We start from the raw sequence: 14,787 nt of genomic DNA on the forward strand, positions 1-14,787 counted from the left end.
GAACGAGCTGCGCGTGTACCAGGACTTGGGTGCGAAGCTGGTGAAGAGGGGGGCCGGGTTTAACCGGGTTAGGGCTACCCTCTTTAAAAAGGGGGTGAAGTTTGGGGTACTGTACCCAGCCCGCCTATGGGTGACTTTCCAGAAACTACTGTATTTTTTAGACATGCCAGAAGAGGCGATGGAATTTATGAGGGATAATTAACAGGGAGGAGTGTGAGAACATTGAACTTTGGAGAGTTTTGGGCATTCTTCCGGCTCAAAAAGGAAAATGGTTGATCGGCAGAGGAAGAAGATAGGGACACCCCGACCAGGCTGGTCATGTGGAATATGAGGGTGTTGAACGGGCCGGTTATACGGTCGTGTGTATTCAGAAATCTGAGGAGTTTGCAGGCGGACGTGGCCTTTTTGCAGGAGGTGTACCTGAAGATAGGGGACCAGACAAGGCTGAGGAAGTGATGGATGGGGCAGGTGTTTCATTCAGGGCTGGTTATGACAACTAGGGGGATGGGCGGTGTTGGTTAATAAGCGGGTTGTGTTCGAGGTGGGGAATATTGTGGCTGATCAGTGGGTGGGGGGGGGGTGGAGATATTTAATGATTAGTGGAACGTTTGAAGGGATGCTGGTGGTTATGGTAAATGTCTATGGCCCTAATTGGAATGGTGTGGATTTTATGAGGCGGGTGTTAGGGAAGATTCCTGACTCACATTGGCTGATTATGGGGTGGGGGGGGTAATTTTAATACGACCATGAATCTAAGCTTGAACCAGTCGAGACCCAAGTTGTCGAGGGTGTTGGCAGTGACGAAGGAGCTGAGGAGTTTATGGAGAGCAATGTGGGGGGGGGGGGGGGGGGGGGGGGGGGGGGAAGGTTTGGGAGGCCAAGGGCGATGTGGGGTTAATAATGGATGAGGAGTGCAAGCGGGTGTGGGCTGCCATTCGGGGATATGTGGAGCTAAATGATATAGGGGAGGTCACGGCTACCATGCTGTAGGAGGCACTCAAGGCTATGATGAAGTGTTTATAACAATTCAGGCGCATAGGGAGAAAGTGGAGAGGAAGGAGAGGGCAAGGCTGGTGGACAGGAGATTCTTGAAGGTGCCGGAGGCAGGGTGTTGAAGGAGAAGCAAAGGCTCCAGATGGAGTTTGGACTAGTTTCTACGGGAAAGGCCAAGCCTCATCCAGTTCAAAATTGTGCATAGGGCGCATACTTTTTTTATTCGTCCTTAGGATGTGGGCGTCGCTAGCTTGGCCAGCATTTGTTGCCCTTCCCTAATTGCCCAGATCTGAGTGTCTCGCTCAGCCATTTCAGTGGGGGGCAGTTAAGAGTCAACCACATATAACGGTGGCAAGGATTTTTTTTTTATAAATGTTTTATTGGGTTTTTGAACAAGGTATAATTACCGTTATGTACACAGAATAAGAAACATATACACATATTTAGAAGAGAACGGCACACCCCAACATAAAATACAATAAAATATGAAATAGACTAACTGGTGGGGTATTGTGCACCAGCTTGACAACGGCAGCTTGGTGCATCTGGCAGAATTATTTACACCACGTAAGTACGCGACTGTTGGTGGGGTGGGGGGAAGGGGTGGTGGGGATTGTGGGGGGAAAATATACATTTGGGTGCCGGGGAGATAATTACATTGTGCGATACTTGGCTGTGTTGTGCGTTGTTGTCGCCTGCTTCTCCAGGACGGTTCTCGCTGCCGTCCCCCGCTCGCCTCCGCTTCTGCTGCTCCTCCCATCCTCCATCTTTAATTTCCTCGTTCCCCGCTCCTGGAGATGTCATGCACGTTTTGGCATCCCGTGCCTTCCTTCCGGCTTCCATGTCCCTGCCCCCCGCCCCATCCTGCTGGTTCTCCACTCTTGTCGTCCCCCCCTCCACGGTTCGCTTTTCTTTCCTGAGGTTTAGCTGTCTCCCCCGTGGTTCGCCTTTCTTTCTTCAGGTTTAGCCGCCCCACCCCCCCTCCCTCCCTCCCATGTCCCTCCCTCCCTTTCATGCCTTGGCTACCCTCCCCTGATTCTTGACTAATTTCCCCTGATTCTTGGCTACCTGGCTATTCTTCCTCTTGTTCGTTGGCCACAAACAGGTCCCGGAACAGTCGCGTGAAAGGCTCCCACGTTCTGTGGAAGCCGTCGTCTGACCCTCGGATGGAGAATTTTATTTTCTCCATTTGTAGAGATTCCGAGAGGTCGGACAGCCAGTCTGCAGCTCTGGGCGGTGCTGCTGACCGCCAGCCAAACAGGATTCTACGGCGGGCGATCAGGGAGGCAAAGGCAAGGGTGTCCGCCCTCCTCCCCAGGAATAGATCTGGCTGGTCCGAGACCCCGAAGACCGCCACGTTCGGGCATGGCTCCACCCTCACTCCCACCACTTTGGACATTGCCTTGAAGAAGGCTGTCCAGTACTCCACCAGACTGGGGCAAGACCAGAACATGTGGGCATGGTTAGCCGGGCCTACTTGGCACCGTTGATGGTGGCAAGGATAAGTAGATTCATCCTACTCAGGGCAGCACGGTAGCACAAGTGGATAGCACTGTGGCTTCACAGCACCAGGGTCCCAGGTTCGATTCCCTGCTGGGTCACTGTCTGTGCAGAGTCTGCATGTTCTCCCCGTGTCTGAGGGGTTTCCTCCGGGTGCTCCGTTTTCCTCCCACAGTCCAAAGACGTGCAGGTTAGGTGGATTGGCCATGATAAATTGCCCCTAGTGACCAAAAAGGTTAGGAGGGGTTATTGGGTTAACGGGGATAGGGTGGAAGTGAGGGCTTAAGTGGGTCGGTGCAGACTCGATGCGCCAAATGGCTTCCTTCTGCACTGCATGTTCTATGTTCCTTGAGGGGGTAGAGGATAGGTGTGGGCGGTGCACGGGGGGGCCCGCGAATCATGTCTACATGTTCTGGGAGTGTCCAAGATTGAGGGGGTTCTCAGACATGATGTCCGAGGTGCTGGGTTTGAAGGTCGACCCGAGTCCAGAGGTGGCAATACTCGGGGTGTCAGAAGACCCGGGAGTCCAGTGGGTGAGAGAGCCATTGCCTCCCTGATAGCCCAGAAATGGATCTTGCTCTGGTGGCGGGACTTGGAGCTGCCGAAAGCGGGAGTGTGGGGGGGGAAACCAGGCGGAATTCCTGAGGTTGGAGAAGGTTACGTTTGCCTTGAGGGGGTCAGCGGATGGATTCACCTGGAGGTGGAAGCCATTTATTGATTTCTTTAAGGAAGTTTGAGAAGTCAGCGAAAGAGGGGGTTTAAGCGTGTTAAAATGGGGGCGATGGGATGTGAGCAGGGCATGGTGTCAGGGGGTTGGTTGTTCTTCTGATTCTGTTTGTATATATGAAAATGATTTTAATAAAAATATTTTAAAAAATAAGTCACTAATAATTATTATGATTAATCAATTTAAAAGCATGTACCTTTAGATTTTTCCTCTGCCAATTCTAGCAGCAATCTACAAGACAATCAATGGGGCTAAGTTGCAACACGTGATCTATCACAATGCTTTTGAGACAGAATAGCAAGTACAAAACTTTGCTAGAGTCACTCGGGTGGATTTAGTATGGCAGGGGGGTGGGAACCAGAGCGTTAGCTGGGAAAATAGCATAACTGATGGGGAAATAGAGAACAAAAATAAAAGAGCAACATCCCCCTCAGACAGAGCAAAAAAAGTGACAAGTGTGAGCAGGGAGGTGGTCAATGCAGGACTGAGGGCGTTTACGGACAAGGTAAATGAGCTTGTTGCACACATTGAAATTGGCCAGTACGATATTGTCGGCATCACAGATGTGGCTGCAAGAGGATCAGGGCTTGGATCTAAATATACAAGGATATGCGTCCTATCGAAAAGACAGGCAGATGGGCAAAGGAGGCAGGGTCGCATTGTTAGTAAGGGATGAAGTTAAATCGATAGCAAGGAACGATATAGGATCAGAAGACATAGAATCTCTGTGGGTAGAGTTGAGGAATCGCAAAAGTAAAAATACTCTGATGGGAGTTATGTGCAGGCCCCCTAGCAGTAATCTGGATGTGCGGCCGAAAATAAATCAGGAGATAGAAAAGGCATGTAAAAAAGGCAATATTACAATAATCATGGGGGACTTTAATATGTAGGTGGACTGGAAAAATGAGGTTGGTAGTGGATCCCAAGAAAGGAGTTTTTTTGGAATGTCTAGGAGCAGCTTAATGATCTTTATAGTCACAAATAGGCTTCATTAACACTGCAATGAAGTTACTGTGAAAAGCCCCTAGCCGCCACATTCCGGCGCTGTTCGGGTACACGGAGGGAGAAATCAGAATGTCCAAAATACCTCAAAGCACGTCTTTCGGGACTTATGGGAGGAAACTGGAGGATCCGGAGGAAATGCGCACAGGGAGAACGACATAGCCGACTAGGGAACAGGCAATTTTGGATTTGGTGATGTCTAGCAGGGAAGACAGTGGAACAGCAATGGCAGGGGTTTTGGGGGTTATTCAGGAGGCACAACAGAAAATCATCTCAAGGAGGAGGAAACATGCTAAGGCATTCATGGCTGACGAGGGAAGCCAAGGATAGCATCAAAGCAAAAGAAGAAGCAGACAAAGTGGCAAAAATTAGTGGGAAGCCACAGGATTGGGAAGCCTTTAAAAGTGAGCAGAGGACAACTAAAAAAGCAATAAAGGGGGAGAAGATTAATAGCAAGCTAGTTAGTAATAGAAAAGAAAATAGGAAGAGTTTTTTTCAATATGTAAAAGGTTAGAGAGAGGCAAAAAAATAGATATTGGATCACTGGAAATTGTGGCTGGGGAAGTAATAAAAAGAAACAAAGAAATGGCAGAGGAACTGAATAGTTATTTTGCATCAGTCTTCACGGTGGAAGACACCAGTGGGATGCCAGAGCTCCAGAAGAATCAGTCAGAGGGAAGAGGTGAGTGTGGTGGCCTTCACTAAGTAGAAGGTTCTGGGGAAACTGAAAGGTCTGAAGGTGGATAAATCATCTAACCGGACTGCACCCCAGGGTTCTAGAGATAGCTGAGGAGATTGTGGAGTCATTGGTGGTTATCTTTCAGGAATTACTGGAGGCAGAGAGGATCCCAGAGGACTGGAAAGTGTCTAATGTAACACTGCCGTTTAAGAAGGGAGGGAGACGGAAGACGGGAAATTATAGGCCGATTAGCCTGACTTCGTTCATTGGTAAGATTTTAGAGTCCATTATTAAAGATGAGATCGCGGAGTACTTGGAAGTGCATGATAAAATAGGACTGAGCACGGCTTCGTCAAGGGGAGGTCATGTCTGACAAATCTGTTGGAGTTCTTTGAGGAGGTAACAAGGACATTAGATAAAGGAGAACAAGTGGACGTGATTTCTTTGGATTTCCAGAAGGCCTTTGACAAGGCGCCATATGGGAGACTGTTAAATAAGTTAAGAGACCATGGTGTTAAGGGTAAGATCCTGGCTTCGATAGAGGATTGCCTGACTGGCAGAAGGCAGAGAGTGGGGATAAAGGGGTCTTTTTCAGGATGGCAGCTGGTGACTAGTGGTGTGCCTCAGGGGTTGATGCTGGGACCACAACTTTTCACGATATACATTAATGATCTGGAAGAAGGAACTGAAGGCACTGTTACTAAGTTTGCAGATGATACAAAGATCTGTAGAGGGACAGGTCGTATTGAGGAAACAGGTGGGCTGCAGAAGGTTTTGGACAGGCTAGGATAGTGGGCAAAGAAGTGGCAGATGGAATACAATGTGGAAAAGTGTGAGGTTATGCACTTTGGAAGGTGGAATGGAAGCATAACCTACTTTCTAAATGAGGAAATGCTAAGGAAATCAGAAGCACAAAGGGACTTGGGAGTCCTTATTCAAGATTCTCTTCAGGTTAACGTGCAGATTCAGTCGGCAGATACGAAGGCAAATGCAATGTTAACATTCATGTCGAGAGGGCTAGAATGTACTTCTAAGGCTGTTTAAGGCTGTGGTCAGACCCCATTTGGAGTATTGTGAGCAGTTTTGGGTCCCGTATCTAAGGAAGGATGTGCTGGCCTTGGAAAGGGTCCAGAGGAAGTTCACAAGAATAATCCCTGGAATGAAGAGCTTGTCGTATGAGGGACAGTTGAGGATTCTGGGTCTGTACTCGTTGGAGTTTAGAAGGATGAGAGGGGATCTTATTGAAACTTACAGGATACTGCAAGGCCTGGATAGCGTGGACGTGGAGAGGATGTTTCTACTTGTAGGAAAAAGTAGAAGCAGAGGACATAATCTCAGACTAAAGGGACGATCCTTCAAAACAGAGATGAGGAGGAATTTCTTCAGCCAGAGGGAGGTGAATCTTTGCCGCAGAAGGCTGTGGAGGCCAAATCACTGGGTGTCTTTCAGACAGAGATAGATAGGTTCTTGATTAATAAGGGATCAGGATTAATGGGGAGAATGCAGGAGAATGGGGATGAGAAAGATATTAGCCATGATCAAATGGCGGAGCAGACTCGATGGGCCGAGTTGCCTAATTCTGCTCTTAAGTCTTATAGTCTGAAAACTCAATTTAAACTGGAGAAGATAAGTGGCAGAATGGGTTCCAGTGCATCGGCAAAATGGTCATCTTTTCTCCCACAGGCATCCAACTCTGTGCCCTCAGAGAAGGGAAGAATCAAGATTTTTCAGAATTCAAGGCCAATGCTAGCTGGTGCACATCATTCATGAAAAGGCACAGTTTAGTACTCACTCCATCTGAAAACAAAAATTCTACGCCGTCTACCACTGGACTTGATGATAAACACGATTTGTCACCCAACACAGAAATTAATGCACATCAATTGCCTGCAATGGAAATACCGATGAACTCCGAAATGCCAACAAACAAGACCATTACCAAGATTGGTGGACAACGGTCCTTGTAAGGACGACTGGCCACAGAAAATACAGTCCATCTTGTATGGCAGGTGGTACAAAATTAAAGCTAATGGTGATATTCAAGTGAAAAATTTAGAAAGGCATTGTCACCCATGTTCACGAGAAAGGCTGGATGGATGAACACTGGCAGAAAATGGATCGCAAGAGTTTGAAATTTGAGACCAGTGAAACATTGAATTGCAATTTATTGAGCCATCGACAAAATAGGCATTGATGTGAGAATGACCAACACAGACTTGGCAGTTACTCCCAATGGCCTTACAAGTGTTGTTCAGCACTTGGGTGTGTTTAAATAAACCTCTCGAGGACGGTGTCCACAAGGTGAGGCACAATTGGATGTGGAAGGCAAAAGCTATTCACGAAGAGCGGAAATAGGCAAACGCCTTCACAAGCAAAATTTTGTCAACAGATCACAGATGCATGGGGATAAATTTGATCCTACTGTTTTAAAAATCATTTCTAAAATGTGGAATATTAAATGCATTTGGCAGTACTGAGGATGATTACTTGTGGAATGATAATGTCAAAGTTACTGCTGATGGTGATGAAGATCCATACAATCATGTTATACGACCAGGCAATTGGGACAAATTTCAGTGGTGATCAGAGTGATTTTGAAAGATTTCAGTATAAAGTGTTCTAATTAATTCACTATATATTTATATTATTTTGGATGAGATGTATGTAGTTTGTAATGTTACAAAATAAATAAATGTTAGCTAATTAATGTGAATCATTTCGTGTTGTTACTTTATTCTATAGTTAACAGTTTTTTGGGGATTTCACAGGGCCCAAATCAAGCACACATGTCAATTCCAAGTAACTTGAGTAAAAGTCGACACCTTGACTTTAAAGCTAAAAAATTGGTCTGCAAATTAGATTTTTTACACGAGTATGCATGGTATATGGAAATATAGAGTACACCTACAGCTTAAGTTATGATCAGAACAAATTTTATTGTCCGTTGGGTTTTAATTTTCATATAAAGATGGAACCAGTTACAGAATATGAAATCCTGGAATCTCATTTACTAAACAGGTATTTTATTTATTGATTTCAGTGGTCGTAGCAATTTGCTTGTATTCAGGATTTTTTTTTTAAGCTTTTTTATTTAACATAAGCGTATCAGCTTTTGCAAGTTTCCGTTTGGCTTGTATGATACTTGTGCTTTTGACAAATAAGTAAAGTAAATTCAGGAAAAGTAAGAAGTGTTTTTGTTTTAGAACCATCAAGCCATCAAGAAGTGAACAATTTTGGGGCGGCGCAGTGGTTAGCACTGCAGTCTCACGGCACCGAGGTCCCAGGTTCAATCCTGGCCCTGGGTCACTGTCCGTGTGGAGTTTGCACATTCTCCCCATGTTTGCGTTGGTTTTGCCCCCACAACCCAAAGATGTGCAGGGTAGGTGGATTGAACACACTAAATTGCCCCTTAATTGGAAAAAATGAATTGGGTACTCTAAATTTATATTTAAAAAAAGAAGTGAACAATTTATAAAAACATACTTTTCAAGTGATGGATGAAGTGTTGGAACTGTTGACGAGCAGTTAATTTTAATGGTGGCTCAGAGTGTGTAGAAAAATACAGAGTAGTTACAACAGTTAATATTAATTAATGTGGAATTTGCGAATGTTAGCAACTGAGCTTTACCTGAAATATTTTCATATTCTTCTTTCTCAGTGATCCATCACAGAGTGACTCAAACACAAAGGACTTTTGGATGAACATGCAAACTCTCACTGCCTACCTCAAGAAACTGGCTGAACAGAACCCATCTTCCTCCTATTATAATGTGGACATCCTGAAATATCAGGTAAAGCAGACAATGAAGGAAATCACTGAAATCACTGGGGCAGCAGGGTAGCATGGTGGTTAGCATAAATGCTTCACAGCTCCAGGGTCCCAGGTTCGATTCCCGGCTGGGTCACTGTCTGTGTGGAGTCTGCACGTCCTCCCCCTGTGTGCGTGGGTTTCCTCCGGGTGCTCCGGTTTCCTCCCACAGTCCAAAGATGTGCGGGTTAGGTGGATTGGCCATGCTAAATTGCCCGTAGTGTCCTAATAAAAAGTAAGGTTAAGGGGGGGGGTTGTTGGGTTATGGGTATAGGGTGGATATGTGGGTTTGAGTAGGGTGATCATGGCTCGGCGCAACATTGAGGGCCGAAGGGCCTGTTCTGTGCTGTACTGTTCTATGTTCTATGCTGTGGGGACCCAGTAAGAAATATTTTAAGTGTATTTTGAAACTAGTCAGATTTAGTTTCCATGTGCTGCTCTGATAATACTTGTGCACTTTTGATAATACTGTTACAGAAAGCTTGAAGTCATGAAAATTAATGGCAATATAGTTATATTTGCAGTTTTATTACACAGTGAAATTTATCTTTGCAAAGCTCTAAGCAGATTGAGTGGGGTGTTTTGGTAATCTGTACATAGTCATTTAAATTTCCTGTTTCCTAAAAGCTACTGTTGCTCTTTTTAATAATGATGCCCTTTAGAGTCGCCACATATCAAATGATACCACCGCAAGTCTTTACCAGATATCGATCAAAGGACCACACAACCAGTTAGTCAGTTCAAGTTCAAAGATGGTTTATTTAGACACAAGGATGATTTCGACATGCAACATAAAACACTACAAGCTAAACTACACCTAACAACTACAATAACCTATACTTAACTTCAGGTCAACCGGCTCTATGCAGCTGGACATGGCCTTTGTCCGGATCTTGCGTGGCTCGGTGGAAGAAGTGGCTCTGTTTCTGCTGGGCTCATCCGTCTGGTAGCAATCGTTGGTCTTGAACTTGTCTGTCTGGTCGTTATGCAGCACTTGGGGTGGCATAGGCCGGATCCACGAGAGACCGAGCACATGGCTGTGTCTCCTCTTATCCCTCTGGGATTTCGTGCTCTTTGCGGCAGTCCCTAACTTGGACCCAATAATTCGACAGACTTCGATCACTGCCTTCGATTATGGCCAATAAAGGGGCGGGTGCCTTGATGGCTGGGTGTGTCCTTAGCGGTCATTGACCTTGGATGTTTGGGCTCCCTGAGCAAAGGGAGTGGCGCCGCTTAGTCTGTATCTGTATCGGTTACCTGAGCACAGTTCTTTTGTTCTGGGGAAATGGGCCATTAGAATGCAAACGAGCTTTGGGAGGGGGGGGGGGGGGGGGGGGGGGGAGGAGGGGGGGTTCGATCGTGTCAAGCTATCTGGGTTGAAAATGCACACACAAACTCTGAGTCTCTCTGAGTCCTGGGTTGGCCATAATTTCTATGGTCCTTAGCAGGTGGCCATCTGAGATGGCTACATTACTGCAGTTCATCATTCAAAAGGTGCATAATATTTCTCACATCATCATATGATTCTTTAAATCCCAGAAGCCAGGGTTTTTCCCGATATCAACAAATTGGTCAGGGAGTGGTGTTGTCGGCGGCTTTCTCCACCATATAGTGCAGTACTTAAAAACAAAATTAAAGTCAGGTTTTGAACACATACGAGCATGGCAGTCTCTGATTCATGTGCCCCAAGATAAATTTAGAAACGCGAGGATCAGGGTACTATTTTTAAAGGTCACCTCAGTGCAGATCAAGCAAACTAGTTCACCCTGGACCACCCGCAGCACCCAGTTCCAAGGCACTGCTCACTGGCACTACACAGGCAGCGGCAGGGTACCCAGGCAGTGCTGAGTGGAAGCCTGGGCATGTCTCTCTCTCATTCTCTCTTCTCCTCCCCCCCAATGCACACGCACATACACACACACACACACATATACACACACACACACACACACACACCGAGCACTGCACTCACCTGAGTTCCCCTGGGAGGTATGCTCGCCAGGTGCATGCCTTCGGACACCAATTATGATTCACGCTGTTCTTCCGTCATGCCACCATGAATGGTTTTTCTGATGGAGGGAGGAGGAGATTTTGGCATAGGGGCCTGATAATCATATGTTAATTTATTCTAATAATGCAAATCAGGAAATGCACCCCGTCACGGAGGATACAATCGCATCATGCGCTTACGCCAATGTGAAACACAAATTTAACCGTTTTTGCGATATTTTCCATTCCCGTTGCTGATCTCGCCTGACATGAACGGGAGCAGAATATCCCAGCCAGAGTATTTTGACACTCACCAATGAGCCATTTTGGAAGGTAGTTGAACAAACTTCAACTCTCGGCTATAGTTGTGTGTTAAAGATGTCAAGAGTAGAATGCAGACTTTTCTGTCTAGTTCTTTTTGGTTAAATCATCATGTAGAACCTCAAAGTTAGAGCAACTTTGCCTTCTTGCAAACTGCTAAATTAGTGTCGCGGATAACTGCACCCCGAGATAACAATTCTAAATATTATAAATGTCAATTAAAGATTCAGTATTTTTATGCTAATAGAAAGCATCTTTTGCATTGACTTATTATAAATAATACTCAAGTTGCTCCATAATGAATATGCTAAATGTTCTTTGCTTCCCTCCTTTCTATGCCCCAAGAACTTAAATGAAAAGGTGGAATAAATGCTGTGTGCAACAAATTAAGTCTATATTTGTCCTATTTATTTGGAGCTGTGAATGTGTTCATTTCAGGAACAAGTTGTGTTGCCAAACCCCCAATTTTGCTAGGATCCAGTAACTTTTAAAGGAGGCGCAATTTGAAATTCTAGGTGCTTAGAATAATGCCAGAGGATTCCACAGTTTTAACAAAACAGAAGAAATTTTACTATACAAAAGTCAGAAAAGCAAATGGTCAACATTATCGACCTTGTACTCTAACATCCAGAATTAACATGAAGTGAACACAAATTAACACACCATAAACTGCACATTAAATGACAGACACAATGAGAACAGATTCTGGGGGCTGGATTCTCCGCCGGCGGGATGTTCCATTTTGCTGGCAGCCCGGGGGTTTCCTGAAGGCGTGGGGCTGCCTCACAATGGGAAACCCCGTTGACCAGCCGGCATAATGGAGCATCCTGCCAGCGGGATTAAACAGAAATGTGGCGCGGCAGGGAGGGGCGGAGAATCCAGCCCCATGAATTTCTTCAGCAACCACCCAGACATCAGTGACTCATAGAAATTCTTTAAAGTCTTCGGCAGGAGTATTTAAACTTCTCATTCAAGGACTTAGCCTCTCATTTCCCTCAATTGCAACTCCGATTCAGCGTGGAGGCCTTCCTGCTTTTTCTTTGACTTGCAAGTAGTTGTCTGGCAACAAGTCTCCGACTTAATTTCCAATCGACTGCTCACCACCCAGCTGCTCAATCACACCTTCCAGACTGCTTCCAACTGGGTTCACAAGGTTGCACCCCAGCACCTAATTACCCATACGAGCCCGGTTTTCTAGCTGCTCTGGGCAGAACGTGGGCTGCACAGTAGTATAGTGCGTAGCACTGTTGTTTCACAGCTCCAGGGTCCCAGGTTCAATTCCTGGCTTGGATTACTGGCTGTGTGGAGTCTGGACGTTCTCCCTGTGTCTGCGTGGGTTTCCTCCCAGTGCTCCGGTTTCCTCCCACAGTCCAAAGATGTGCAGGTTAGGTGGATTGGCCGTTCTAAATTGCCCTTAGTGTCAAAAAGGGTTAGGTGCGGTTACTGGGTTAGTGGGATAGGGTGGAGGCATGGGGCTTAAGTAGGGTGCTCTTTCCAAGGGCTGGTGCAGACTCGATGGGCTGAATGGCCTCCTGCACTGTAAATTCTATGGTCAAGTCCCAAAAGACGTGCTGTTAGGTGAATTGGACATTCTGAATTCTCCCTCTGTACCCGAACAGGCGCCGGAATGTGGCGACTAGGGGCTTTTCACAGTAACTTCATTGCAGTGTTAATGTAAGCCTACTTGTGACAATAAAGATCATTATTAACCCCACTACTCATGGGATTTCCTGGGCTCCAGCTGCCTGCTTCACAGAGCAGACAGATCTATATCAGCTTCACATAGCTGAAACTGCTTCACTGATCCCCAATCTCCCCAGCAGCACAAAGCTAGCAACCTGCAGCTACCTCCTCCTCCACCACTTTGGACTAATCTGGTGTCCTGCTAAATCTTGCAACAGAGTCAACTTCTGTTCTGAGACAGGGTCAAATGTTTGAACCTTTGGTACCTTAAATGTCACAATCTCCAAACCAACCAAAGGTCACTGTCACAGGTCCTAGGATTGCCAACCCACTACGATAGGCCTAAAGGAGGCAATTATGAGCCCGCACTGGCCATGTACAGAATATGCGAAAATCCAACTGCGAGTACCGGCAATACTTCTGTGGTTTTGATGGGGGGGGCGGGGGTAGAATGCTTGTAATGATTGTTAGGGGGAAGGGGTTTGGAATGCAATTAGGATTGTCGGGGTGGTGGGGAGGGAAAGAGTTCCCGATACCTGATGGGGGCTGGGGGCCGTTAGGCTGCATTAATGTGGAGTCGGTTTCCAGCTTGGAGCTCAGAGTGACAGAATTGCCCAGTTTTTTTTTTCCTCTTAAGAGCCTCAATGTCTGGAGAGAAAATTGGTCTGTGCAATTGGAGAGTTACATGCCAGTTTTCAGTGTGAGCCTGACCCAGAGTCTCCAGGGACTGAAGATGACATCTCCAAGAATGTGCTGGGTCAACTCTGGAGAAAAATCAAAGGAACATTAACAACTTTTCTTGGAATATTTCTCTTGCCCAAATGAAAATGGAGTTAATTGACTATAATTGGGTAACGAGTCTTTTTGCTTTCAATTTGGCACAGGAAGGCAGTGCATCACAAGGACGATGTGTTGGCTGACTAATGGCTAGACTCTGGGAGCAAGTCATATGATGAAATCTCCAGCAATACATTTAAGGCCTCTCGCAGATTTGCAATGCTCTGGACACCTCGCGAGATGTTGCGATCTGTATCGCTGGGCGGGATCCAGATTTGCATATTTGGCTCACTTAAATATGTATGCGTCGGATACTCCCAAGGCCTGGGATTGAACGCCCATGCCAGGGAGACCTCGCCATGGCACAATTTAGCACTGGTCCACACAAACGTGGTTCAAATGTGAATGAACAACAACACCTCTTCCACAATAGTCCTCAATACCGGAGCCCCGCAAGGCTACGTACTTAGCCCCCTACTCTACTCCCAGTACACACACGACTGCATGGCAAAATTTGGTTTCAACTCCATCTACAAGTTTGCGGACAATATGACCATAATGGGCCGGATCTCGAATAACGACGAGTCAGAATACAGGAGGGAGATAGAGAACCTAGTGGAGTGGTGTAACGACAACAATCTCTCCCTCAATGCCAGCAAAACTAAAGAGCTGGTCATTGACTTCAGGAAGCAAAGTACTGTACACACCCCTGTCAGCATCAATGGGGCCGAGGTGGAGATGGTTAGCAGTTTCAAATTCCTAGGGGTGCACATCACCAAAAATCTGTCCTGGTCCACTCACGTCGACGCTATCACCAAGAAAGCACAACAGCGCCTATACTTCCTCAGGAAACTAAGGAAATTCGGCATGTCCACATTAACTCTTACCAACTTTTACAGATGCACCGTAGAAAGCATCCTATCTGGCTGCATCACAGCCTGGTATGGCAACTGCTCGGCCCAGGACCCCGAAGAGAGTTGCGAACACAGCCCAGTCCATCAAATGAACCTGCCTCCCATCCATTGACTATCTATACCTCCCGCTGCCTGGGGAAAGTGGGCAGCATAATCAAAGACCCCTCCCACTCGGCTTACTCACTCTTCCAACTTCTTCCATCGGGCAGGAGATACAGAAGTCTGAGAACATGCACGAGCAGACTCAAAAACAGCTTCTTCCCCGCTGTTACCAGACTCCTAAATTACCCTCTTATAGACTGACCTCATTAACACTACACCCTGTATGCTTCATCCGATGCCGGTGCTTATGTAGTTACATTGTATACCTTGTGTTGCCCTGTTATGTATTTTC

General features: G+C 46.2%; 1 protein-coding gene across 15 annotated transcripts in view; it reads left to right on the forward strand.

Moving 5' to 3' along the window:
- The window catches only part of fcho2 (FCH and mu domain containing endocytic adaptor 2), a 261,675-nt gene that overhangs the window by 210,533 nt on the left and 36,355 nt on the right, over positions 1-14,787 (forward strand). For all 15 annotated transcript variants that reach the window (XM_038805432.1, XM_038805433.1, XM_038805439.1 and 12 more), the window contains one exon: positions 8,560-8,692. In XM_038805432.1, the coding sequence (XP_038661360.1) occupies positions 8,560-8,692 (133 nt within the window). The remainder of the gene's footprint in view (positions 1-8,559; positions 8,693-14,787) is intronic.

The sequence above is a fragment of the Scyliorhinus canicula genome, chromosome 8 (assembly GCF_902713615.1).
Source record: "Scyliorhinus canicula chromosome 8, sScyCan1.1, whole genome shotgun sequence".
Taxonomy (NCBI): domain Eukaryota; kingdom Metazoa; phylum Chordata; class Chondrichthyes; order Carcharhiniformes; family Scyliorhinidae; genus Scyliorhinus; species Scyliorhinus canicula.